The sequence below is a fragment of the Microtus pennsylvanicus genome, chromosome 9 (assembly GCF_037038515.1).
Source record: "Microtus pennsylvanicus isolate mMicPen1 chromosome 9, mMicPen1.hap1, whole genome shotgun sequence".
Taxonomy (NCBI): Eukaryota; Metazoa; Chordata; class Mammalia; order Rodentia; family Cricetidae; genus Microtus; species Microtus pennsylvanicus.
The window spans coordinates 38,986,032-39,012,896 of NC_134587.1; the positions used below are offsets into that span (position 1 = coordinate 38,986,032).

The 26,865-nt window shown below is 41.5% G+C and overlaps 1 protein-coding gene across 10 annotated transcripts in view; it reads right to left on the reverse strand.

Annotated features, from left to right (window-relative positions):
• Ehmt1 (euchromatic histone lysine methyltransferase 1) overlaps window positions 1-26,865 on the reverse strand; it is a 150,841-nt gene that overhangs the window by 67,177 nt on the left and 56,799 nt on the right. For 5 of the 10 annotated variants that reach the window (XM_075985340.1, XM_075985335.1, XM_075985338.1 and 2 more), the window contains exons 3-6: window positions 24,250-24,806; window positions 16,839-17,010; window positions 4,603-4,760; window positions 4,066-4,254 (exon numbers count right to left, since the gene is read on the reverse strand). In XM_075985340.1, coding sequence (XP_075841455.1) covers window positions 4,066-4,254; window positions 4,603-4,760; window positions 16,839-17,010; window positions 24,250-24,806 — 1,076 coding nt within the window. The remainder of the gene's footprint in view (window positions 1-4,065; window positions 4,255-4,602; window positions 4,761-16,838; window positions 17,011-24,249; window positions 24,807-26,865) is intronic. The other 5 variants (XM_075985342.1, XM_075985336.1, XM_075985339.1 and 2 more) reach the window with 2 other exon arrangements.

Here is a 26,865-nt window from a genome sequence, read left to right on the forward strand (position 1 = left end):
AAACAAGCCAAGGTCCTTCAACAAAAGGCAGACGAGGAGAGATGTGGAGCTCCTGAGTCAAATGGCACCCCTCTCCCCTAATATATCTCATTAACAACCTATACACGTCTCTTGTTTACCTATTCTTTTTATTTTTTTTAGATTTATTTATTTATTATATATACAGTGTTCTGTTTCCATATAAGCCTACAGGCCAGAAGAGGGTGCCAGATCTCATTACTTATGGCTATGAGCCACCATGTGGTTCCTGGGAATTGAACTCAGGCCCTCTGGAAGGGCAGGCAGTGCTCTTAATCTCTGAACCATTTCTCCAGCCCCTTGTTTACCCATTCTTAACACTGCTGATGTATCCTACATTCTCTCATACAATTCCAAGAACTGCTCTCAATCTCCATAGCACTTTACAATTTAGAGCTGTGCAGAAAGTTTTGATTAGATTTTGATGGGACTATTCTGAGCTTAGAGATAAACCTAGAGACAATGTATTTGTCATTTGATAAACACATTAAGCAAATTTACACCACATTATTGCTGAATGTGTTACCCTAGATACTCTGGATATGCCAAGAATTACAGCCAAGCTTCAAGGTGTTTTGTGGTTTATATTTCAGATTACCGATCATTTAGAGATTCACAGATATCATCCTTAAGACAACCCAAATATGGACAGACAGAAATGGACACTGATGTCTGGACCCCTGCATTTTTTTTTCTTTCAGCTTTTCAAGACAGGGTCTCCCCTTGTAACCCTGGCTGTTCTGGAACTCATTCTGTAGACCAAGTTGGTCTCAAACTCAGAAATCTACCTGCCTCTGTCTCCCAGTGCTGGAATTAAAGGTATACGTGGCCACACCCAGCTTATTTTCTAGTTGATGTTTAAAAAACATGACTAGGCATTTATGCATTTGCTGATGTTTATTACAAAATCACACAAAAACAGGAGATGTCTATGTCTTGATCACATGGAAGTATAGTTCAAAGGCTGTAATGGTTTTTCTGGGGTTTTTCCAATATTTTAAGGTGGACGTTCATATTCCCAGTAAACTCTTCTCCCATATCGTTTTAAATATTAAAGTTTTAATTACTTCTCATCTGTTCTTATCAGTTTAAATATTAAAGTTTCTTTCTGGCTTTTCTCTTACAGCATCACTCACAACAGTCAATGCTATTCTCCTTATATCCATGCTAAAAGCAGCAATCTCACCCTCGTTTTATGACCGATAATAGAAATGCTTTTAATTTTCACCAAAAAAAAATGTAGCCTTCATTGTAGACTCAGGGACTTTGCTAGTTTTATTTAAGTTTTCTTTAAATTCGCTAGGCAGTTGTTTTGCTTTTTTGTATGTTTAATTTTAAACAAAACTGAGCAATGCAACTACCCAATAGAAAAGAGATTACACAGAGAGGATCACTTTAAAAGTGCCACTTGACAATTACATGTATAGCACATGTAAGGAAGAAAGCACAAATTGAAATCTCAAGGAAAAAGGAGAATAAAGAGTACTAGCTGGCAAAGAGTAAGTTAGAAGTAAGGAACCAGAATGTGATGCAACTAAAACCTGTGTTCAGTAGCAGAGGAAGCTGTCCTTATTATAAGAACAACAGAAAACAACTCTGGTAGGCAGGTCCAGCTTCCGGCTAAGAGGGTAAGGCACTCCAAACAACCACTGTGCCCAACTATCACAGTACCTTAATTAGCCTGTAATCCACACAGCTGGATGAGAATACCAATCTTTTCATGACTCAGTAAGGCCACAGTAGAACATGATGCTGTGCTGACTAGGCAAACAAGGATCATTTCTGGATCAAAGAACTGCTACAAAATGAATTCCTAAAAAGACAGGCAACCTAATATCTAATAAATAAATGATTGATACTTAATCAGTTCTTCACAAAAGAAAGCATATGTGGTGGTTTAAATAAGAATGGCCCCAATAGGCTCATATATGTGAATGCTTACTAACCAGAGAACGGCACTATTTGAAAGGATTATAAGGATTAGGAGGTGTGGCCTTGTTGGAGGAAGTGTGTTACTAGGAGTGGGCTTTTAGGTTTCCAAAGCACACACTAACCCCTGATTCCCTTCTTCCTGCTGCCTGTAGATCCAGATGTAGAACTCTCAGCTACTTCTCCAGCACCATGTCTACTAATATGTTGCCATGTTCCTCACTATGATAATGAACTAACAATTTGAAACTGTAAGCAAGCCTGAATTAAATGCTTGCTTTTGTAAGAGTTGCCATGGTCAGGGTGTCTCTTCACAATAGAAAACATTCATTGTTTTCATACAAATGAAAAACAATCATAAAGAACAGTATTCAGTCTTCTAGAAATCAGGAAAAGGTACATTAAAACTATGTACTCAATAAATGGACAATGGCAAGAGTGGGAAGCCAGTGCAGCAAACAGGATACTCAAAAGTAGCTGACAGAGATATAAATGCCTACAACCCTCTTTGAAACTGTCTAGCAGTGTCTGTGGATTAACAGGCACAGTGATCTATTTCCAGTTTGATCATGAAATCACCTGTGCATAGGATATCAGTGGGACTGTCACATCAAACAACCTTATAAAGAGTCGCATAAATAGAATAATGGACAACTAAATCAGAATAGAATCCAATAAAGGAACAATCTATCATGGTGGTACTCAAGCTCAGTCTCAGGATCCATATATTCTCTAAAGGGATTACTAAGAACTATGACGCAATTCTGTTAATTTTCCTACTGACATTTATTCCAGTAGTCTTGGGTTGAGAATTACAAGAACATTTAATTAGGAACCAATGCAAAGACAGCAACACGAGACATAAGAGGCAGACACATCTCAGCTCAAGATGATAGTAGTCTTATAGATCTCTTAAACAATTACATAGATCCCCAGACTACCTGAATTCTACAAGAATGAAAATTAGCAAAGCAGATGGGCGGTGGTGGCGCACGCCTTTAATCCCAGCACTCGGGAAGCAGAGGCAGGCGGATCTCTGTGAGTTTGAGGTCAGCCTGGTCTACAAGAGCTAGTTCCAGGACAGGCTCCAAAGCTACAGAGAAACCCTGTCGAGAGAGAGAGAGAGAGAGAGAGAGAGAGAGAGAGGAAAAGGAAATTAACAAAGCTTCAAACACAGTGGGTGAAATAAGTTGTAAGGCAATAAAAGAACAAACAAATAAAAAGGACACGCACTGTGTGCTTCTTCTATAAGAACAAAATCAAGCACAGTTTTAGTGCTGGCACCCAGTAGGTGATGTTCTTGTCTGCTGTGTCACATGAGGGGTCTTGAAATGCAGCACTGGTTAGTCTTAAACTCTTCATCTCATAAACCCTCAGTCCCCAAGTATCCAGGCCTATGAATTCATGACATCACCAATGACTCAATATTAAAAACACCGGCTGGAAGCCAGGTATTGGTGATACACACCTTTAATCCCAACATTTGGGAGGCAGAGGCAGGGAGGAAGATTTCCCAGGATAGCCAGGACAACACAGAGAGAGAAACTCCGTCTCGAAAAACAAAGTAAAAGAAATTATTTATGCATATGTACACTTTGTGGCTTTTTTTTGTTAATCTAGTAAATCTCATTAAGAGATTCCTAAGAATGAATCAATTTTTTCTAATCATTATTAGTTTAGCACATAGCTGTATTTTACTATTAGGAATTTTATGAAAGTGTTGCCTAAGAATGAACCATAGTGCTTTTTCTATATTTATTCCTCAAAATACTTTACATAACAAAACTATTGCTGATTCAATGAGATTTATTCTAGTCATCCGTTTTTCCACAGATCACATTTTCTTTTTTGTTTGCCTTTTGTTTCTTGGTTCTTTTGCTAGCTGACATTTAATCCTTTTTTTTTTCTTTTGTGTTCTATGTACTTCTAGCAGGCCTGAAACTCACTATATAAACCTAGCTGGCCTTGAACTCAGAGATCCACTTGCCTCCGCCTTCTGAATGCTGAAATTAAAGGCACGAGCTTCCATGTACAGTTAATTTTTTATAAATGTTAAATAAAAAGAAAAATATTCACTAGTGTAACAATCCCAAAGTATTACCTAATGTGGAGTCCTACCTTGGCAGCACGGTCAGTCTCGGACATACTCTCTTTAGAAGTCCTACTGTCCTCGGTAGGAAACGCAGCAGCCTGCTCAGCTCCATGTTCCTCATCATCCTCCAGCTCATCTGAGTCTTCATCTTCTGAGTCCATCTCCAAGCTTTCCCCATTAACATGCAGGGCACTGTCACCCAAGGCTTTCTCGCCCTGGAACACAGCAATTCACAGCTCTCGAAGTACTGTGGCCCAGCACATAAAGACTTAACTAACTCACTATGAACTCCTAAGATGAAAGATGTAAAGGTCTGCCAGCACTAGGGGCACAAGAGAACCTAGTAGGAGAATAACCCAGCAAGAAGGATTCCTGGAGTTAGGGGTCTTGAAAAAGTCACCTACGCTATATAAGAGGAGCTCAAGAACTCTAGTCCTTCCATGGCGAATAAGGTCACCGAATTAGTAATAACCGCAACAAAATGTTCTTTTGGCCAAAGAGACTTGGGAACCAGGAACACATTTCCAAAAACATGTGGCAAACAACTCCCACACCACTCTTACCTTCGCGCCCACAGTGGAATGAGTTATGCTCTTAAACATCTCAATCATCGTCCTCTGCTTTAATACTTTGGTCTTTTTCTTGGGAACTAAGCTATAGGTTCCCATTCTTCGTTTTTTCTTCCGAGATACTGCAGCTGCTAAAACAAAAGGCAAGCAAGCTAAAAAAAAAAAAGTCAAAAGGGGACAAGAAAGGAAAAGAAATACCATTCAAATGTTTTTAGAGGTAGAAGACAGGCTACAAAATTTATCAGCAAACCCTATTACTTTAGACATACTTCTTTAGGCATCAACACAAGAGTATAACAGGAATTGCTTACTTGGAACAAACTGAGAACACTGAAACACTTCCAAGACCATGTTCTTTAAACAAAAGGGGGCAACAAGAAAATAGAAATGGTTCTCAGGAACTCCAGACCCTTCTGAGCAAAGGAAAAGAGATTCTCTGAAGGTTTTTTTGTTTTGTTTTTACTTTTTAATTTCAAATTCAAAGATCACCACTGTAGCATAGAAAAAGCTATTGGAGGCCTGGGTAAAATCTTATCATGTTTTTAATTCTACAACAAAGAAAAAGAAAGGAGACATGCACAAGCATGAAGCATCTAAAATGGTGAGTCATATAACAATGTGGGCAGCACCATCTCCTCATCAATAAAGGCCAAATGAGCACTTTCTCGTAGTATCTTTTCAGTACTGTCCTTAACGCAGCACAGTAATGACAGCTAATGTAACAGACCAGGGCCCTGCACTTGTGAACTAGATATATATGACCTATTAAGCACCTGGGCATTTATGAACCAAGAGCTGAGAGTGGGAAAGGAAGTGGGGGACTGCTGCCATGTTCCAGGAAAGGCCTTCAGGTGAAGGTTTAGGCCCAGGAAAGGGAAATCCTATGAACACTGACAGTTTAGAAAGGACTTACGGGATAGTTTATGGTACACAAAGCATTGAAGCAAGAACTCCAGCATGGTGGTTTGAATGAGATATCCCCTACAAGTATCAGGCATTTGAATACTTGGTTCCCAGCAGTGGCAATTTGAGGATTAGGAGGTGTGATCTTGTTGGAACAGGTTTCAAAAACCTCCCAGTCATCCCCAGTGCATCACCCTCAGGAAATGCTTTCTGCTTGTTTGTGGATCAGGATGTAAGTTCTCAGCTACTCCAGCATCATCCATGCCTGTTGTCATGTTCTTTGCCATGATAGGAACCATAAGCCCAAAACAAACTCTGGCTTCTATAAGTTGCCTTGGTCATGGTACTGTGTCTCAGCAATGGGAAAGTAAGTAACTAAGTCACCCAATAAAGAACACATGCTACTCACCAGCAACTTCAGGACAATTTAAGAAATACCCGCACATATCAGCAAAAAAAGAACAAGCAGGGAATGATAAGAGAAAGATTAGGGTATAAGGATGCAGTCCGTGTGGTGTTAGTGGTGGGGTCAGGGCAGGGAGAGCAAGAAGGCTCAACAGGAAAGGTGCTTGCTCTGGACGCCTGACAACCTGAGTTTAATACCCAGAACTGGTAGAGGTAGAAGGTGAATGAATACCAACTCCAAAGCTTTCCTTTGGCCTCCGTATGCATACTGTGGCATGCCATGCACACTCCACATATCATATACATAATAACAAAGGGGGGTTAAATTATTTTTAAAGATTATTTATGCATTTGAAGACTACATCTGAAAAAGGCATCAGATCCCAATAGAGATGGTTGTGAGCCACCCTGTGGTTGCTGAAAATTGAACTCAGGACCTCTGGAAGAATAGCCAGTGCTCTTAACCACTAAGCCATCTCTCCAGCAACCCTCTTCCTCCCCGTCACCAACAGGGTTTCTCTTTGTAACAGCTATAGCTGTCCTGTAACTAGTTCTGTAGACCAAGCTAGCCTCAAATTCATAGAGAGCCATCTTCCTCTGCTTCCATATGTTGTGATCAAAGGCATGTGCCACCAACCCCCAGCTCACCCTCCCTTTTTTTAAGGAGGAAAAGAGAAAGAGGAAGCATATAAGCAGGCAGGCAGGCAAGTTAGTTCCAACTTCCAGAAAGTAGACAGGGTTAACAGGAAATGTGGGGAGGGAAAGCAGTTGGGTGCACAAGAAAACACTCTCCCTAAGACCACCACAGCTACTGTGGAGTATGTAGCAATTAAGGAAACTTACTGCTCTTCCAGAGAACATGAGTTCAATTCCACGTACCTACATCTTAATTCTAGTGCAAGGTCCTCATCAAGTGTCTGTGGGCACCCACCTACACATGGCATTGACATACATATAGACAACAACAAATAAAAAGTAAAAAATTTTTCCTATTAAAATAAAAAAAGACAGCTAGAGAGACACCTCAGAGGCTAAGAGTCATGGCTATTCTTCCATGGGGCTAAAGATATGACCCCGAAGTTACAAGAATCTGCTGTTCTTGCAGAGGACATAGGTTCGATCCAAGAACCCACATAGTGGCTCAGTTCCAGGGAAACAATTCCCTCTTTCCAGTCTCCATGGGTACTTCACTGACATGGTACAGGACATACATGCAGGTGCCTGTTTCACTGCTGTTTAATTCTAATATTTCTTCATATAATACAGACACCAATCTTCTGTCAGAAGATAAAAGTTTCTGAATAATTCTGTCCTTTTTGTGGACTGGACTTTTATTCTCTTCAGAGTGTCTTTTGACATACAGAACTTTTTAATTGTCAAAGTTCAATAAGTCCTTAAATTTCTTATTCTTTTCTGGTTGCTTATGCTTTTGGTGGTCTAGAAGAATAGGACTGACATAATAAATATATATATAGAACTTACTGGACTACCTTACATGATGTGGTCCAGCTAGTAGAACAATGGCAGTGTACAAGCAAAAAGTCCAAGAATCCAGTACTTGTTCAGTCCACAAGACCAGATGCATTACCTGGTCTTCAGTATATGCAAGAATCCCGAAGAAATATGCTCTAATGCCAATGAAGGAATGGACTTGCCAATGAGAGCAAGAGCAAGCAGGTAAAGAATAAAAGCTTCCTTCTTTAGTGTCCTTTATATAGACAGCCTGCAGCAGATGTGGCCATGATAAAGGTGGATTTTCTTACCTCAAAGATCCAGATTAGATGTGATATGATAATCACTAACATTCTGATTGATGTTACATGATTAAGAAATCAAGGAAAGAAAACAAATATCTGTACAACACATTTTTAACATGAAACAACAGAAACACTGTTAATTATAATCCTCATTCTGAAACTGGTCATGTGGCCGTTGCTGGTACTGATGACCACCTTCTCCTACAACCCATTCTGTATTTCCTCCAACCTCAGCAAGCACCTCTTTTCCTAGAGGAGTGACCCACACCTTCATTCCTGAAGGCTCTGTGCTCTTCGGTATCCTGCTTGGATTCGGTTACTATAGTTTCACAATGATTTTAATCACAGAACATGGTTGCACCAAGAGATGTCCTTAAAAAATCTCCTGCATCTAATCTTTCTTAACTTCCACTGTGGTGAAGCAATCCAATTTCCCTTAGTAAATCTGGATCCATCATGCCCCCTAACAGTTATTCCTTTAAACTATTAGCTTAAAGACATTAGAAACCCAAAAAACACTGGGGGAAGTCTGAGCTTCCAGTTCAATAGAAATTGGTGAAGCAGGGGCACTCACTCCACTCACTATAGCTAAAACTTCTAGGCCAGCAGAATTTAAGGTTGTGAAAACAGGAAGTAAGAAAATTTCCTAGGAATGATAGTAGTGAGTAGAATTATTTCCTTTTCCACCCCTTGATTCCTGAACCCCATACATGGGAAAAGTCATACCATATACTGGATGCTGATTCAAAGCATGTACTGCATTCTGGAGAACCCAGGTTGCATCTAGTAGATGCTATAACTAGACATCAAAAGTAACTTTCTATCAGTAACTGCTCAGAATAGTGTGGAACCAGTGGATCGCATAATCTATCACCAGGTTTCTGGCTGGTCTCTGCTACCGGTAACACCTGGCACTCAGCAGCAGCTGTAGTCAGGTCAGCCTTAGTAATTGTTGAGCCCATACGTAACCCACATCTCTGCCAACTTGTTCATGGGCCCACTGGACAATGATAGGGACAGCTAAGGAAAGAGACTGACTGTCCACAGAATGGGTCATCCTATCTACTTGATTACTGAACTCCTCAGCTGAAGCCACCTTCTGATGAGCATTTACAGGGGACACGAGTATCTTCACATCCTTTGCTCATTGGGAGAGATCTGTCCACATACTTCTTCCCCAGATGTCTTTCTCAGCATTTTCCAATCATAGCCTTTCCAAGTCCCTCATCAAGCCAATCCATTGACTTCTGTCTTAGGGTTTCTATTGCTGTTAAGAGAAACCAAGACCACAGCAACTCTTTGTAAATGAAAAATATTTAATGCTGACATTTTCAGGTTTAGCTCATTATCATGTGGCAGGACTCAGGCAGATACAGTGTTGGAGAAGAAACTGAGTTCTACATCAACAGTAAGTAAGCTAACCCACTGGGTGTGGCTTGAGCATAAATGAGACCTCAAAGTCTACCCCACAGTGATACACTTAATCCAACAAGGCCATACCTATTCCAACAAACCAAATCTCCTAATAGTGTCACTCCCTTTGGGGGCCATTTTCATTCAAACCACCACAGGTACAGCCCATGAATCAGAAAACAATTGCACAACTGAACATTTCTCCTTTGAAACAAAACGTGTGAACACGTATGTATACTACCCAAAGTTCTGTCCACTAGGAAGATTTCCCTTCGCCAGTATTTTTCAAGACTGTCTCAGAAAGGGGTTGGAATGTTCCAGCTGTCCACTTCTGGATGGCGCCTGTATAACATGAAGAACCATCAGGAAGCCAGGCCTTTGTCTCTTTTTCTCAATTGATCATAGGGCACATCCCATGAGGCTATAGGTGCATACTTGGCAGCAGATACCATTGTAATGGGAGAAACCATAGGCAGTGGGGCAACTTATTCACGTAACCTGCTGCCTATGCCTTCAGGACTTGTTTGAGGCCAGTCACATAGATAACTCTCCCATTTGATAATAGATTGCTGTGGCGCACGACCTACTTTATGATTTGGTAAAGTCACATAGCACCCAGCTCATGATGAGTTGCTCAGGTTGTATGGTAATTTAGAGGCCCAGTGTCAAATGTACAATTTCCACTACGGCCCAATAGCAGACCAAGGGCTGTCTTTCAAGGAGAGAATAGTTGTCTGCTGACAAAGGTAGGGCCTTGCTCTAAAATCCCAAAGGTCTCTTCTGTGATTCATCTAAAGGGGTCTGCCATAGGCTCCAAAGAGCATCCCTATCTGGTAGAGCAGCCTATACAGCAGTCTGGACTTACTAAAGATCCTTCTCCTGTTCCAGGCCACACACAAAGATAGCAGCTTCCTATCTTCTGTTGAGCCAAAAAGTCCAAAGTGGTTGCTACCTCCTGTTCACTTGGTCCAATTAGCATAATGTCATCAACATAGTGTACCAGTGTGCTTCTGGCTGGCCATCCAGGGGAATGAGTCATTTGTGGGGCTCACTGTCAGTCTCTACTGTTGGCAGAACTTGCTATAAGCCCAGCACCAGAGAGGTCAGATATCTTCCTTGATTTATTGTACTCTACTTTATTTACTGAGGCAGGGTCTCTAGCTGAGCCCAAAGCTAGTCAGCAGAGCTAATCTAACTTCATCTGGAAACCTTTTATCCTCAAGAGTTAGGATTATAGCAGTTACCTACCTGGCTTTTTTTGTGGGGCTGGGGATCTGAACACCCATGCTTATACTTGTATGGCGAGCACTTTACCCACTGAGCCATCTCCTTTGTTTCTTTCCCCCATTCACTGCCTGGACTGTGCTCCACTGAATGGGGTACACAAGGTTCCCACCCTCCGACCAGCACAACATTTTTCACATCTGAAACTGAAAAATAAAAGCATAAAATACAAGTCCTATGGACTTTTATCTTCCTGAGATGGAAATGGACTACCCTAGATAGCCTGCCTACAGCTGCAGGCATACAATGCACTGTTAGCCAAAGGGAATCTAATCTGTTCATCTTCTCTGCCTACACGAAACTCACTGGTTCAACAGGAGGGAAAAGAACAGAGCCTTCTGTGATAATCATCATAGTAATATTAAAGATTAATAACCCAAATTAGACAACTCTGATCCCCTGCAAACAAGGAGGCATACAGAAGGATGAGGTCTGAAGAAGCAGAACAGGAGAGAAACTGTCCCAGCACTGAATCTGTATACATGCTTTTACAAAGGTGTTGCGCCCTTTCTGCCTTCTATGGCTCCTTAACTTCTAGCTTCTTCCTAGAAGCCTCACCCTCAGAGCTGAGCTTCTGCATTCCAGGGACCAACGATGGTGGACCAATGATGGTATTAAGTCAAAATGGCAATGCAGGGCATGCTTCTCTCTGGGAAACACACACACACACAGAAAGAGAAATTCAGACCTCTCCATCCTGGGAATGGTACAAGCCCTGAAGTAGCAACAGAAAAACAGAAAATCCTTTCCTTGGACTAGGAAAGGATATGCATCTGAAGAATCAAAACAAGTCACTCGACTGCTGAAGCACATTACATCTACATTTTGAGGCTACTTCAAAAGGTGCAGGCTAACAGTCTAACCACCAGCTTACAGGGAGAGAAGGAAAGCTAAAGGAAACAACACAAAACAGTAAATCAAGTACTGATGAACACATATAGCATCTTGTTTTTGAAAAGCTCTAATTAAAAAATAATGAAAGCATTTTAACATAGGGGGAAATCATAGCACATAACAGAAACACTGATTCAACATTCCTTCATTCCTTACATACAGAAGAATAACTCTACACAACTCTGAAAAGTGTCACATTTAATTCTTCAAAACAAGTAATAATAAGATAAAGAGCCAAAAAGTAGTGTGAAGTACAAAGATATAATCAAAGACTGAGAGCTCCTTACATGCAACTAACGCACGCCAGTGAATGGAAAGGATAAGATAAACCTTGGGCATCCAGTCCAACCACAAGGTCTTCAGAAAGTAGTGGGTCAAATCCAAAGACTGGGGATATGCAGCTGGACAATGTCCATGACTGCCAAACCTAGGGTGATTCAAGCAGTGAAATAATGATGATAATATTAGAATAAAGCCTAAAGAGTCATAAGAAAGTTTGCAAATTGCTATGGCTTGATTCTTTCTGGTTTGTTTTTGAGACAAGGTCTCAGGTTGGTCTTGAACATGCAATCTTGTCTCAGCTTCCTGAGTGCTGGGATTAAAGGCCTTGCCCTACCAAATACCTAGCTTCCAGTTTCCATCTTGAAGATCTCCGAAAGTCATTTATTAAAGGCTTAGTCCCTAGTATGGCACTATTAATTAAGGTCTTCAAATCATGGAACGCATGACTTCCAATGAGACAATGGATCCTAGAACCCTTTCTCTTTCTTTTGCAGTTCCCACCCACAAGGTAATCATTTTGTTTTGTCACACCCTCCAACCATGTATCACTGCAGATTCAAATTCAGCTAACTGCTATAATAACAGCTATCACTGAGTATTGACTGAAACTCTTAAAACCGTGAGCCAAAATAAGCTTTCTTTTTATAAGCTCGTTATCTCGGTTATTTGTTACAAGGAAAGAAAGATGACTTATATGTAAACAAATACTTAAAAACAGATTGAGGCCAGGAATGAGCTTAGTCAATAAAAATGCTTTACAGGCAACCCTAAACATCTGAGTGTGGATCCACAGCACCCATGTAAAAAGATAAACACAGCAGTGTGTGCCTATAATTCTAGTATTGGGAAGACGAAAACAGGAGATCTCAGGTCTTACTAGATGGTCAGCCTAACCAAATCAGTAAGCTCCAAGTTGGGGGAAAGACTTTAGAACAAAAATAAGGCAGACAGGGGACCACAGGAACCATGAGTGTGAAATCCGAGGGCAGTGATGAGCTGGCACCACCCTTCACATGTTGTTAGACAAGTGGGGGGGTTGTGGAGTGCAAGTCAAATAATCTCAAGCAAAAGCGAACTCCAAAAGATTGTAATTTTTATTCTTTATTGTAAGGGAAAAACTCACGGAACAGGAACGGGAGGTCCAACCTCAAGGTGTAGAAAACTGGAACAAGAAGGCTAGGCATGCCAGCAGTTTAAAAAATGGGTAGCCCAGGCTAGCCTCGAACTCCAGATACACCTGCTTTTGCCTCCTCCAGCCTGTGCCACCACAATCGGTTGGCCTTGAACTTGTGACCCTCCTGCCTCTGCCTCCCAAGAGCTGGGATTAAAGGCTTAGACCACCACCACCTGCCTGTCCTGGAACTCACTTTGCAGACCAGGCTGGCCTCGAACACACAGATCTACCTGTCTCTGTTGCAGGTGGATCTGAAGTTCCAGGCCAGCTTGGGCTACACATTTTTTAAACCGCAAGCCCGCCCAGCTCTTTCTCCATCTCTGTTGTTCCCAAGCGCCCCACCTTGAGGTTGGACCTCCCGTTCCTGTTCCTTGAGTTTTTCCCTTATAATAAAGAATGATAATTAAAACCTTTTGGAGTTATCTTGAGATTATGTGACTCCCACTTCCTGCCCCTTTTATGCATCCGACTTCATGCGCAGGCCCTGCCCCTTCCTGGCCACACCAGCAGCAGAACTTCCACACACACCCCCATGATGGCATGGGCATAGAACAGCTGCCTCTGCCCCTCTTCTGAAAAGAGGCAGTCCCAGCGGCCTGGACTGATCAAATTAGCTATCACTGGACGCACATCCAGGGCCCTAAGTAGGCACGCCCCAAAAGCTAAACCATCAATGACCTACCAGAGTGCACGAAGGGACCTGTCATGCAGAACCACAGCCACAGGATCTCAATGACGCAGACAACAGTAGGATATGCAAGAGAAGTTTCGTTGAGCATTCAGTATTAATGGACCAGAAACCAGACTGACAACTCATGCCAATGACCATGTGCAGGTTGGGCTGACTGGACAAAAGGGAATACACTGCAGCTCCCAATGGCATTAAGATAAATAAAGAGGTTATTGGAGAGGCAGGAAAGGTGGAATAGCAAAGTGGACTTTTGGGTTATTGTGTTTTTACTTTAAATTTTCTTTGGAGGAGGAAGAATGCTACTGGGATGAGGGGCAGTTAGGGAGGCACTGGAAAATGAGAATTAGTGTACATGATGTGTAATTCCCATAGAATAAAAAAATTATCATAAAAACAATAAGTAAAGGGGAGATGGCTCAGTGTTTAAAAAGGACTTGTTACTCCTACAGAGGATCCATTTTGGTTCCCAGCAACAAGAAGTCAACTAACAACCATCTGTAACTCAGGCTCCTTGAGATCCAATGCCCTCTTCTGTTCTCCTTGAGCACTATATGTATATAGGCAAGATAGACATATTGGAAAAACACTCATACACATATAAATTATTAAATAAAACCTTTTTAAAGAGGCAGGCAGATCTCTGTGAGTTCAAAACCAGCCTGGTCTACAAGAGCTAGATAGGCTCCAAAGCTACAGAGAAACCCTGTCTTGAAAAACAAAAATAAATAAAAATAAAAGGTAGAGGACAATTGAAAAAGCCCAATGTCAACTTCTACCTTCCACACATGAACACACACACACACGAAGACTACACATACACATACAAAAGGATGGCTTGGCGAGAAAATGAAGTACCTCCTCCATCAAAAAAATAAAAAAAAAGTAACTAATAGACTAAAGGGAGAAACTGAAGCAGAAAACTACCAAATGGCGCAAACCTGAAGTGCGGCCTCTGAGGACAATGTAGGGAAAAGTGACTTTATGTTTGGCCCAAACACAGCGAAAGGTCACCAAATGAGGCCTACAGCTTGGCCTATGACTCAAATCAGATCTGGAGAAGCACTGGGCAAAGTTATTAGGCAATTTCTATGAAACATCTAGACTGTGGTCTCCCGCCCCACAGACAGGAAAGACAAAGAAGGCTGGGAATGTTATAGATTAAAACAAAAAAGCAAGACAGAGCAACCAAATGATTGTGGAATCCAGGGCTAGGATTTGTTTGATCTGTATTAATAAAAAACTGGCCAAAGTTGGCCAATGCATCTAGAATAGATAATATCACAGTAAAATTAATTTACTGATTGTTTGCTACACCACAGTACTTACTCAAAAAATGTCCTTAAGTTTAGAGACAGTATACCACTATTTCCAGGAGAAACAAATAAATATTTTCAGGTCCAAGTCTGTAACTAGCAGCTTAAGAAAGTGTTTCAAAAGTTAAAATACACACACACACACACACACACACACACACACACGAAAGGATTATACAAAGAATATAAAAATACACTGGACTCTTTTGTAAAATGCCTACAACTTTGCTGAAATTCTGAAATTGCTTTAAAGTAAAGAGTAGTAGTTGTTCATAGAGGTACAAGACTGCTATCTCAACACTCAGGAAGCTGAGGTCATAGGAAAAAGACTTCAGGGTCAGCCTGAGTATATAGTGGGGAGAAAGGAGAGGAAAGGACGAAAAAGGGCTTAAATGGAGAGGTAGAAAAGATAAAGGAGAGTAGAAGACAAGGAAAAGAAGAAAAAATACTTTAAAAGTGAAAAAAGAGGGCTAGAAAAGATGACTCAGGAGGCCAGGCGATGGTGGTCCACACCTTTGATCCTACCACTCTGGAGACAGAGGTAGGCACTGTCGTCTACTGAGTTCCAGGACAGTCAGGGCTACACAAAGAAATCTTGTCTCAGAAAGGAAAGGAAAAAAAAAAAAAGATTCAGGGGTTTCAGTGTACTTGTTGCTCTTAGAAGATCAAAGTTGGTTCCCCAGCACTTACACAGCTGTTAAAATCACCTGTAACTCAAGTTTCAAGGGATCCAGCACAGTCTTCTGAGCTCCATGGGCATCAGGCATACATGTGGTGGTGTACAGACATAAATGCAAGCAAAACATATATACACAGGGGGAAAGAAGTGTATGTATATGTGTGTGTGTTTTATTTGAGGTTTTTGTAAGTCCACGAAGAAAGAAAAAAAGAACAGTGGCAAGGTGAGAATTTCTAAAATAAACCTTCCATGTCAACAACACTCAGCACAACAAACCCTTTCTAAGTTAAAATTCACTACCGGTTCGTGAGAGAAGGGATGGTGCATTTCCTAGAAGAGCGCTATGTGCACATATGCTCTGCAGACTAGTAAAAAAAAAAAAAAAAAAAAAAAGCTGTGCTGAGTCTGAATCATGCAGAGACTTAAACGAAACCTATGAGATCTCCTGCGTGGTCTCCTGTGATAACCCACCTCCAATAATTTACTCTCAATACAGGGGTGGAAAGATGGTTTCGTTAGTATAGTTCTTACAGAGGATCTGAGTTTGATTCCCAGCATCCAGGTCAGGTAACTCAAAACTGCCTCTAATTCTGTTCCAGAGGATCCAATCCCTCTTCTGGCCTCCTTGTTCAAGTACACATACCCCATACAAACATACACATAACTGTAAAAAATGAATAAAGTCAAGTGTGGTGGAACATGCCATTAGCCAAGCTAGTCTACATAGCTAGTTGCAGGACAGCCAGGGCTACAAAGAAAAACAGTGTCTGTACACATACCCCATACAAACATACACATAACTGTAAAAAATGAATAAAGTCAAGTGTGGTGGAACATGCCATTAGCCAAGCTAGTCTACATAGCTAGTTGCAGGACAGCCAGGGCTACAAAGAAAAACAGTGTCTAAGAAAAAAATAATAATAAAATAAAAATAAAGAGAACCTAACCCCCAATAATCGAATACTAGTTCACTCCTTCCACCAACAAGGCACACAGTAAGCACAGAAGAGTGAGGAGAGAATTTCACAGTTAAGTAGCTGGTTACAAAGATAAAGCCCAAGAACAATTCTCTGTATCTTGGCCTAACACACCTTAGTGTTTCCATCAGCAACTCACAAAATTCAGAGTCTTCAATTTACATCTCAGAAGATTTCAGTAAGAAACAAAATGTTCACTTTGAGATTAAAAGCAAGTCAGGAAAGCAAAAGAGAAGTCATAAAGATTGATGGCAGAGGGCTTCTTAGCCATACAGGCCCATCACTCAACTCCAAGAGAGATAGAGATAGAGAGATAGAGAGATAGAGAGATAGAGAGAGAGAGAGAGAGAGAGAGAGAGAGTAAAACTGTATGAGAGAGAGAGAGAGAGAGAGAGAGAGAGAGAGAGAGAGAGAGAGTGTGTGTGTGTGTGTGTGTGTGTGTGTAAAACTGTATTTACCTGTCTGGGACTTTGTGGTGGCCATGTAGCACTGGTTCTGAGGTAGCGACTGGTGGAGGGCTGGGAAGGTTGGTAAAAGCTGCTGTCGTCCACATTCAGAAATATTTCTGCTGATATCCTCTTTTGGTTCCTTATGGTCTCGAATTTCTCTGTGGTCTTTGCTTGCTGCATGCTTCGAAACAAAGACAAGTGATTACAATAACTTCAGTAGCAGATGGTGACTGAAATAAAATGCATCCAAAAATCAATTCTTTTTCTCATTAATTCTCATTTACTAAAAGACAGGCCATGGTGGAGGAAGGTGGAAAGTCCAAAATCTGCATAGTACAACTATTAGCAAAGAAGGACCTGGCTCTAGAACACATGAGCGGAACACTCAGCGCTACCATACTCTGCAGGATGAAGAATCCGTTATGAGACACCTTTTTTTGGCTTTTTGAGACAGGGTTTCTCTGTGGCTTTGGAGCCTGTCCTGGAACTAGCTCCTTGTAGACCAGGCATGCCTCAAACTCACAGAGATCCCCTGCCTCCCGAGGGGTGGGACTAAAGGTGTGCGCCACCACCACCCGGCTGATTTTATAGTTTAAATATGTCTATAATAAACAGGTCAGGGGCCGGGCAGTGGTGGCGCACGCCTTTAATCCCAGCACTCAGGAGGCAGAGGCAGGCGGATCTCTGTGAGTTCGAGACCAGCCTGGTCTACAGAGCTAGTTCCAGGACAGGCTCCAAAGCCACAGAAAAACCCTGTCTCGAAAAAACCAAAATAAATAAATAAATAAACAGGTCAGGGTATGGGAGAGATGGCTCAGTGGTTAAGAGTACTGCCTGCTCATCTAAAGATCCTGAGTTCAATTCCCAGCAACCACATGGTGGCTCACAACCATTTGTAATGAGATCTGGTGCCCTCTTTTGGCCTGCAAGCATGAATATAGGCAGAATACTGTGTACACAATAAATAAATAAATCTTTAAAAAAGGTCATTCAATAATTCCCCTTTGCCAGTACAATGATGATTCTATTCCAGATACCAACTGAGGAGAGAGGGAGTGGGTGGAGAACCACAAAGTTTTCCTAAGGCATGAGTAATCTAAGATAACATATAGTCTTTACTACTAAGGAATAGTGACATGGAAGCACTTAGATAAGAAGCTTACCAAAATCTGCCAGTCAGTGGTGGTGCACACCTCAAGACAGTCTGGTCTACACAATGAATTCCAGGATGTCCTGAGCTACACACAGAAGCCCTATCTCAAACAACAACAAAAAGAAAAAAAGAAGAAGAAGAAGCCTTCCAATTTCAAGGTTAGCTTGGGCAAGGCAGTGTAGCTACAGCTGTAAAGGTAGGGCAGGGAGTCATGTTAGTACATTGCTGCAGAGGAGAGAGAAACTGGGTTACAGAAAAGCAAGGCTAGATCCCTCATAGGCTGCCTTGTTTCTTGAAAGTGGTCTTAAAGGGGCAGGCCCATGATCCAACAATCCCCTGAAAGGGTTTTCAGTCTAGTTTCCTGCAATACCAATAACAAACTCCCAATACTTAACACCCCTGCCTTTACTCCAAACTGCTTGGACACTACTAAACCTCTTCTCTGTCTATGACCACACACTCACCAATGCTTTAGAGATACTTTCATCTTTTAGTTTAAGCCACATACAATTCAGCTTGAACTTAATTGTTGTGCAATAGGTAACAACCTAAAAATGAAAGACATTCCAAGATAAGGCTTTCTCCAGCATATATGGTTTCTGAGAACACAGGCTACCCACATATAAAAACTTGAAGTAGGCCAGATGTGGTAGCATAGAAATTAAATCCTAGTACTCTGCAAGGCAGAAATAGGTGCGTCTCTGTGAGTTTGAGGCCAGTCTGGTCTACACGGTAAATTCTAGATCAGTCAGAGCTATGTAGAGACCCTGTCTCAAAAATATAAAAATAAGGGCTGGAGAGATGGCTCAGAGGTTAAGAGCACTAGTTGTTCTTCCAGAGGTCCAGAGTAAAATTCCCAGCAACCACATGGTGGCTCGCAACCATCATTAATGAAATCTGGTACCCTCTTCTGGCCTGCAGGCATACATGCAGACAGAATACTGTAAAACAAAATGAATAAATAAATCTTTTAAAAAATATATATATATATATCTATATATATGAGGAAGAGGAGAAGGAGGTGGCTTCTTCCTCATACCATATACAACAAGAGAATACACACACACCCTATTGTCCCTTGTATATGATATGAGGAAAGTCTCCTCCTTCACACACACACACACACACACACACACACACACACGCATTCTCCTCTACCTTTCAACATTAAATGCTCAGGATTCTACCAAGACAGAACTGGGCAGGAACGTGAGTTCTTAGCATGACAACTGATTGCAGTCAGAACTCAACATCGAATTGCATCAGTACCAAGAACCAATCGTCCATATGACAGAATGACAGAAGCATCTCCCCCTACACATACACACCTAAATCGAATTAGCTAGAACATGTAGGAGTGGGTTGCAGAAACAGATCCAGAGAAAAAGCAGACAAAAAAACACTCCTAAAGCATGTAGAATTCTGACAGGAAAGATAATGGAAAACTTTAAAAATTTAGGTCAAGGAAAGAGTTTTCACAAATGCCACCAAGAACACAGTCCCAAACATAAAACTGATAAACTGAATTCCATCAAATGAGACATCAAACTTCAGTTCATCAAAATAAGAAAATCAGGCTGGGTGTGGTGGCAAGCAACAGTAAGACTAGAAGTCAGGAGTCAGGGATGAAAGCTGCTGTACACTTTGGTAATTACACTCTTGAATACCTAACCCCAAAACAGAAAAAATTATATACAGATGAATATAAGCAGTCATCACAGCTATAACTGGATAGCCTAAGATTGAACACACTAACTCAGGAGACAGAAGCAGAAGGTTCACTGCTTTGAAGGAAGCCAGGTCTACCAAGCAAGTTCAAGACAAACCCTGGACATGTAAGAAGGCCCAGGGAAAGCAAGACAGGAGACTGAGGACATGAACAGACAAGGACGTGCCCTGTTGTTTTGGGAAAAATATTAGAGCATGCCTCCTAACTGACAAAGGGCTTCTATCCAGAAATCCTAGAGCTGAGGATTTATCTCAGTGGTAGAGGGCTTGCCCACTGGATTAAAAATCAGCACTAAGTGTGTAAAAGGGAGAAAGGGAAGCAACAGAAATCTTAAAGCTAACAAAATACTTTATTATAAAAGGGCAAAAGATGTAAAACACATTTCTCCATCAACAACAGAGTTGCAAATCATCACTGAGAAGAGCCACATCACATGGTGAAGAAGTTCAAGTAAAATGACAAGCACATTAGACCACCGAAACACAGCAGCAGCAGGACAAATACTGGCAAGGACACCAGAAACCAGGTACCTCCAGCAATGAAGATGGCTCAGGAAACCATGAACTTGTCTTGTCACCAAGTCTGATGACCTGAATTCAATCCCCAGGACCCACATTTGGAAGGACAGAGACAAGTCCTGCAAGTTGACATCTGACTTAGATCACATGTGTGCTACGGCACGTGTGCACTGTGTACACAATACTTAGATCACATGTGTGCTACGGCACGTGTGCACTGTGTACACAATACTTAGATCACATGTGTGCTACGGCACGTGTGCACTGTGTACACAATACTTAGATCACATGTGTGCTACGGCACGTGTGCACTGTGTACACAATACTTAGATCACATGTGTGCTATGGCACGTGTGCACTGTGTACACAATACTTGCACTCACTCATATACAATAAATGAATAAATAAATAAAATATATTTTTAAAACTTTTTAAATGTTACGAGTAAGAAGACTGGAAAGGCACATGTATATCTCAATACTATTTGGGGAGGGGGGGGACGGACGCTGGAGAGATGGTTCAGAGGTTAAGAGCACTGGCTGCTCTTCCAGAGGACCTGTGTTCAATTCTCAGCAACCACATGGTAGCTCACAACCATCTGTCATGAGATCTGGTGCTTTCTTCTGGCACGTAGACATACATGCAGGTGGAACACTATACATAATAATAAATAAATATTTTTTAAAAAATACTATTTTTGAAGCTTCTTGATAATCATAAACTTTTAACTTTCTTGGTCTATTTTTCTGTTAGCATATTTTAATCCATAATTATTTTTTAAGTCTCAGGGCTTATCCTTTTACTATTAGCATACTTTAACTACACACAATAATAGGATTATGATATTTTCATACATGTACACAATGTATTCTGAGCACATTCATCTTTCATTACCCCCTCTTTCTAGGGTGCTTTTTGATTTTCATGTTTTGTGGCAAGGTCTCTCTATGTATCACTAGCTGTCCTCCAGTGATACATCCACCTCACATCCACCCACTAAGGCATCCTGAGCACTAGGATTAAATGTATACACCACCACGTCCAGCTACCCTATTTTCTTTGTAAAGATTTATAATTAATTATATGTGCGTGTATTAGGCTGGATGTGATTATGTAGAAATCAATGCAAGTGCCTGAGCACCAGAGGTATCAGAGTCCATGGAGTTAAAGTAATAAATGGCTGGGAGCCCCTGATAAAGAGATGCTAGGGCCCTCTGGAAGAGCAGCTGTAGAAGGGAAAGGTCCTTGTGCTCACAGATGCACTAGGAAAACCAGGAATGTCTCTTCAAAGAAAGAGATATATAACTTGTTTTCTACCCAGAAGGCTGGAAATGGATGTGGTTAATTGCTACTCCTGGCTCCCCAGATTCTTAAGTTTATCTTAGACTCTTCCTCCCTAGTCCTTTATCTGGATCATTGTTTCTCATTCAGTAGGAATTTATATGGGAGCTGTCGCATGTACTTTATGAATGGAGCAGAGGTGGTTAATAGCCAGGTGACCTCTGTGCTATCTGTATGGTCATGCCATACAGAATCTTATGTTTATCAAGCTATCCAAGCTGGGAATTGGGGGGGCCCCCAGGCCAAGTGACCAGTCCATGTTCCATTAAGTTGAACCCATATAAATGCCTGGCAAGAAGACAAAACATCTGATAGCTATAGGACTGCAAATGATGACAAGCAGCTCCACCCTATACCCAACGTAGTGACTACAGATCCACACATGGCACTTGGGCAATCAGAACCAGCACCACAAAGATAAAAACAAGCACTCTTGGGAAAACAAACATGAGAAAGAGCAGCTACATTTAAACAAAACTCCTCTGGGGAATTAGATTCCTAAGAGATTGTGAAAGAATCTTAGTAGCAGCTCTCTATATCCATATATCCATCCATCCATCCATCCATCCATCCATCCATCCATCCATCTTTCTCTATCTACTGTGTTGTGTGTGTGTGTGTGTCTGTCTACTGTTGTGGGACATTTACACACTGTATTAAGATATATTGCCATTGCCGGGCAGTGGTGGTGCACGCCTTTATTCCCAGATCTCAGGAGGCAGAGGCAGGTGGATCTCTGTGAGTTCGAGGTCAGCCTGGTCTAGTTCCATGACAGGCTCCAAAGCTAAAGAAACCCTGTCTCAAAAAACAAAAACAAAACAAACAAACAAACAAAAAAATATTTTTGCCATGATTGGTTTAATAAAGAGCTAAACAGCCAATAGCTAGCAAAAGGTATAAATAAGAATTCTGGACAGAGAGAGGAAGTAGGAGGAGATAACTGAGGCACAGAGGAGACACCAATGAGACAGAGGGAGCCAGGCATACAGAATGAAAGATAAAAAGCCACATGGTAAAACATAGAAATGAGTTAAGATATCAAAACTAGTTAAGAACAAGCCTAAGCTAAGGCCAAACTCTTGTAAGTCTCCATGCCATTATTTGTGAGCTAGTGGCCCAAAGAAAAATCTGTTTACAGTCTAAAAGGTTAATAACAATAGATCTTGTTCCCCAATCACTTTCCACATGATTTTTTTGAGACAGTGTCTTTCAACATAACCTGGAGCTTACTGATTCAACTAGGCCAGCACACCCCAGGTCTCTTCCGCACTAGTGGCACTAGAATTATAGGCATGTGATTCTGTGGTGCATACAGGTCTGTGGATGCTAGGGTTCCTCAGCAAGCACTTTGCTCACGGAGGCATCTCCCTAGTCTCATGATCAGTCTATTGTATTGGGTTAAGATGAACTATGATTTAGGCATGGTGGCACACATGCACAATTCCACAATCTAGATGGTAGGAGCAGGAATATCAGGAATATAAGTCTAAGTCCTACCTGGGCTAGGTGAGACCCTAGCTCAAACCAAAATATAAATACGTAATTTTTTAAAACACCTATTTTCCCAGTATGAGGTAGGCAGAGGCAGACGTATCTCTGTAAGTTTTGAGACCAGCATGGTCTACAAGAGCAAGTTCCAGGACGGCCAGGGATACACAGAAAAACTAACCCTGTCTCAAAGAAAACAACAACAAAAAGAAGAAGAAAAAGAAACAAACAGGTATTAAAAATTTAAAACATCAACATAAAGACCAGAATGAAAAGGGTTAAAGCATAGAGCAGGAAATAGGTACCAGGCAAGGTACACCTATAGAAGGACACAAAATTCACAGTACTGTGCTCACAGACAAGGGATTCTATGAGAGGGAAATTAATAACCACACATCATTACATGTTTCTGGAGCTGACATGGCAAACCCACAGACTGACAGTCTTGAGGAAAGGTTCCAGAATGAAATCCTAAAGGCTACAGAGAAAACAGCAGTCTGCACACGAAAGGCACTAGAAATCACAAGGGAGTATGATCGTGAATGTGGAATCCACCCAAGCTAAATCCACATCAAAAGTAACAGAACTGCAGACGTTTTGAAAACATGCATCAAATACATGCAATGAAAAACAGACTGAGACCAAGTTCAGTCGGCTGAGTATTATAGGGAAGTACTACTTTCTGTCAATGCTAAAGTACAGAGCTCATCTTGCCCTCAGTAACCCTGAAGATCACTTTCAGAACCTTCCAGAAATGGCAGAAGAAAAATAAGTTTTCTGACAGGCAATGGTGACACACGCCTTTTAATCCCATAATCACAGCACTCGGAAAGGCAGAGAAAGCAAGATCTCTGTGAGGTCGAGGTTAGCCTGGTCTACAGATTGAGTTCTGGAGCAGCCAGGACTACACAGAGAAACAGGGACACGGACGAACACGAACACACACACACACACACACACACACACACACACACACACACACGACAGTTTCCTTGAAAAAGCCTGACCCATCTTCAGGAAAAACATTGAAAGCAGGGCTGATGTGGTATCATCTGAGTTGGTTGCTCATATATCTGGAATGACTACTGATGACCACTGCCATTAATTAGTTTTTCCCTTTGTTACATGAAAATCTATTTGTTTTCATTAATGCAAAGGAGGATTAAGACAGAAAAGAAGATATAAAATTACCAGGCCCAGGATGGACTTCGGCATGGTCTTGCGTGCCCTGTGAACCCTGACATCAGTGCCCGAGGCTGTAGGCTTCCTGTCCTCTGTGTCTGCACTCCCTTCCCCAGGCACAGCAGGTGCTGTGGTTGGTGTCTGAGGAAGTGCACTTGGAGTCCTGCATTTACTGGCCCCTCCAGGAAGAGTTTTTGCCGCATGACCAGGAAGCGAGGAGGCTAGAGTGCTGGGAGTCCTCAAGGGCTGCCCCTGCAGGGCTGGTTTATTTAAAAAATATCCATTGCTGCCAATGACAGAAGTCTGCATGAAGTCGTCAGCTGTGACATGGTTTTGCTTTCCCACTTCTATGTCTCTTTCTGAAAGTCCATTTTCGGCCACCCGAGATGCTCTGTTGGTACCTTCCTGCGGGCTAGCTCTTGTGTTCTCCTGAGTATGTTTGGGTGCATTCGGATGGCTGGTGTCACTGCTCTTCTCACAAGAACCATTGGTTTCTCCATCTGTAGCCATGGGAGTCTCTCCTGTCTGTTTCTCCGTGGAACCTTCATCAGCAGCCATAGGTGTATCTGTAAACAAAGAAAGGAGCGTCACAGTGGCCAGCACCCATCCATCAATCCATAACTATCACCATAAATTACAATTTATTTGGCCAACATATTTGTCTACAAATATGCTACGAAATTGTCTACAGTGTTAGCATGTAGCTAAGTGGGAAACTCTTGCCTAACATGTGCAAGGCCCTGGGTTCAAGACTCCACACCAAAAAAAAGCCCACACCTGCCTATAAAAATTATTTCCTATAGAAACCAATACTTAACTTAATAAATGAAATGCTGATTTATTTCTTAAAATATTAACTTTTGGTAAAGTTTGAGAAGTCAGCTTAATTTTTAAAAAGACTGTTTGTTGGAGATTTAAAGGGAGAAGGAAGTTCAGGGATTAAGAGCACTTACTGTTCTTACAGAGTACCTAATTTGGTTTGCATTCGCAATAACCACACTAGGCAGTTCCTAACCACTTTTAACTCCAAGTCCAAGGGATCTGTTGGACTGGAACCTCTGGGTGTCTGTCTGTCTCTCTCTCTCTCTCTCTCTCTCTCTCTCTTTCTCTCTCTCTCTCTCTCTCTCTCTCTCTCTCTCTCTCTCTCTCTCTCAACTCCACAAACAACTCAGTCTCCAAACAAAGAAAACTGGGCCAAAAAGCCCAGTTCCAAATTCGTAGAACCTGGACTGCTGCCACTTCCTCCCCTGTTGTCATCAGCAGTCCAGATCCCTGTCCCCAACCAGACTTAGGCACAAATCCAGTTTGTGGCAGATATGTCAGCACCCTCATCTACAACCTATAAAGTCTTCCTGCTTTAGTTCAAGGGTATGACTTCTCTAGCCTCAGTCTCTGGGACAGGCAAAAACACCCAGGAGTTGCTTTGTTCAAATAAACCTGTTATTATACTTTTCCATTTCAGCTTGATATGGCCTTCTGAGTTGGCAAAGAAACTTATTAGGGGTGGGGGACAGAAGACCTACCAGGACTCACTTCCTTCTTCTGGACTCTGAAGTCACCTGTACTTATGCCCCACATGTTCATACTTAGATACACATTCATAACTGAAAATCATTTTTTTAAGGAGTTGCTTCAAAAGCAGTATCACAGAAGTCCAAAGAAAATCTGGAGGGAAGGGGATCACATTAAGTATATTTTTGGCCTACATGTCTTCTCTAAGAAGTCCAGACTCCTCTGGCTATTCTATCATGACCAGGAAAGTAGGAATTCCAAGGGGATGAAGCAGCCCTGGGGGTAGGAGGCCACTCTAGTGGGTGCAAAGCTCGACACCCGGCCCTCAGCTCTCCTTTTCTCTGTGCCTATCACCTAACACATAGGACTTACCATTTGTCATATTAGCTGCCTGCTCTTCCCAAGAATACACATTCTAAAACAGCAGAGACTACCTTTCCTATTCCTCTCAGAAGGCCAGGGAGAAACCTATGCAATATGTCCTTTCAGAATGAACAACCAGCCTTTAGTAACTTTTTAAGTCCTTAGCAAAACAAAATATGTAAAAACTTTCCTTAACTTGGAGGATATACAGCAAATTCTGGAGTCAATGTATACTTTGTCCAACACGTTTTTTTAATTCCAAGTCAACAGAAATAGCACATTTATCCACTAATGCTTCTAAAAGTTTGGCACATAAAGAAATGATTGAGTAACAGCAGCACCAGATAAGAGAAAGAAAAGCAAAGGCAGTAATGAAGAGACAGAATGCTGTCACCTTATCTGATCAAGACACAAGCACAAAGTCAGACCACTATTTTCAGAATTAAGTGACATGGTTGAACTGTAGCTCGGTGGCACAGTACTTGTCCAGAATACATAATTGCCTGGGTTGATACCAAGAATTACCAAAACAAAGAAAAAAAGAAAAAAAACCCTACAAAAAGAATACCATTTCTCTATACCAACATTAACTTAAAAATATAAGAAGAAAGCCAGGCAAGGTGGTGTATATCTTTAATCCTAGCACTCAGGAAGCTAAGGACAGTCTGATATACATAAAGAGTTCCAGGACTTCTGGACAGTGGTGGCACACACCTTTAATCCCCTAGTACTTGAAAGGCAGAAATGGGC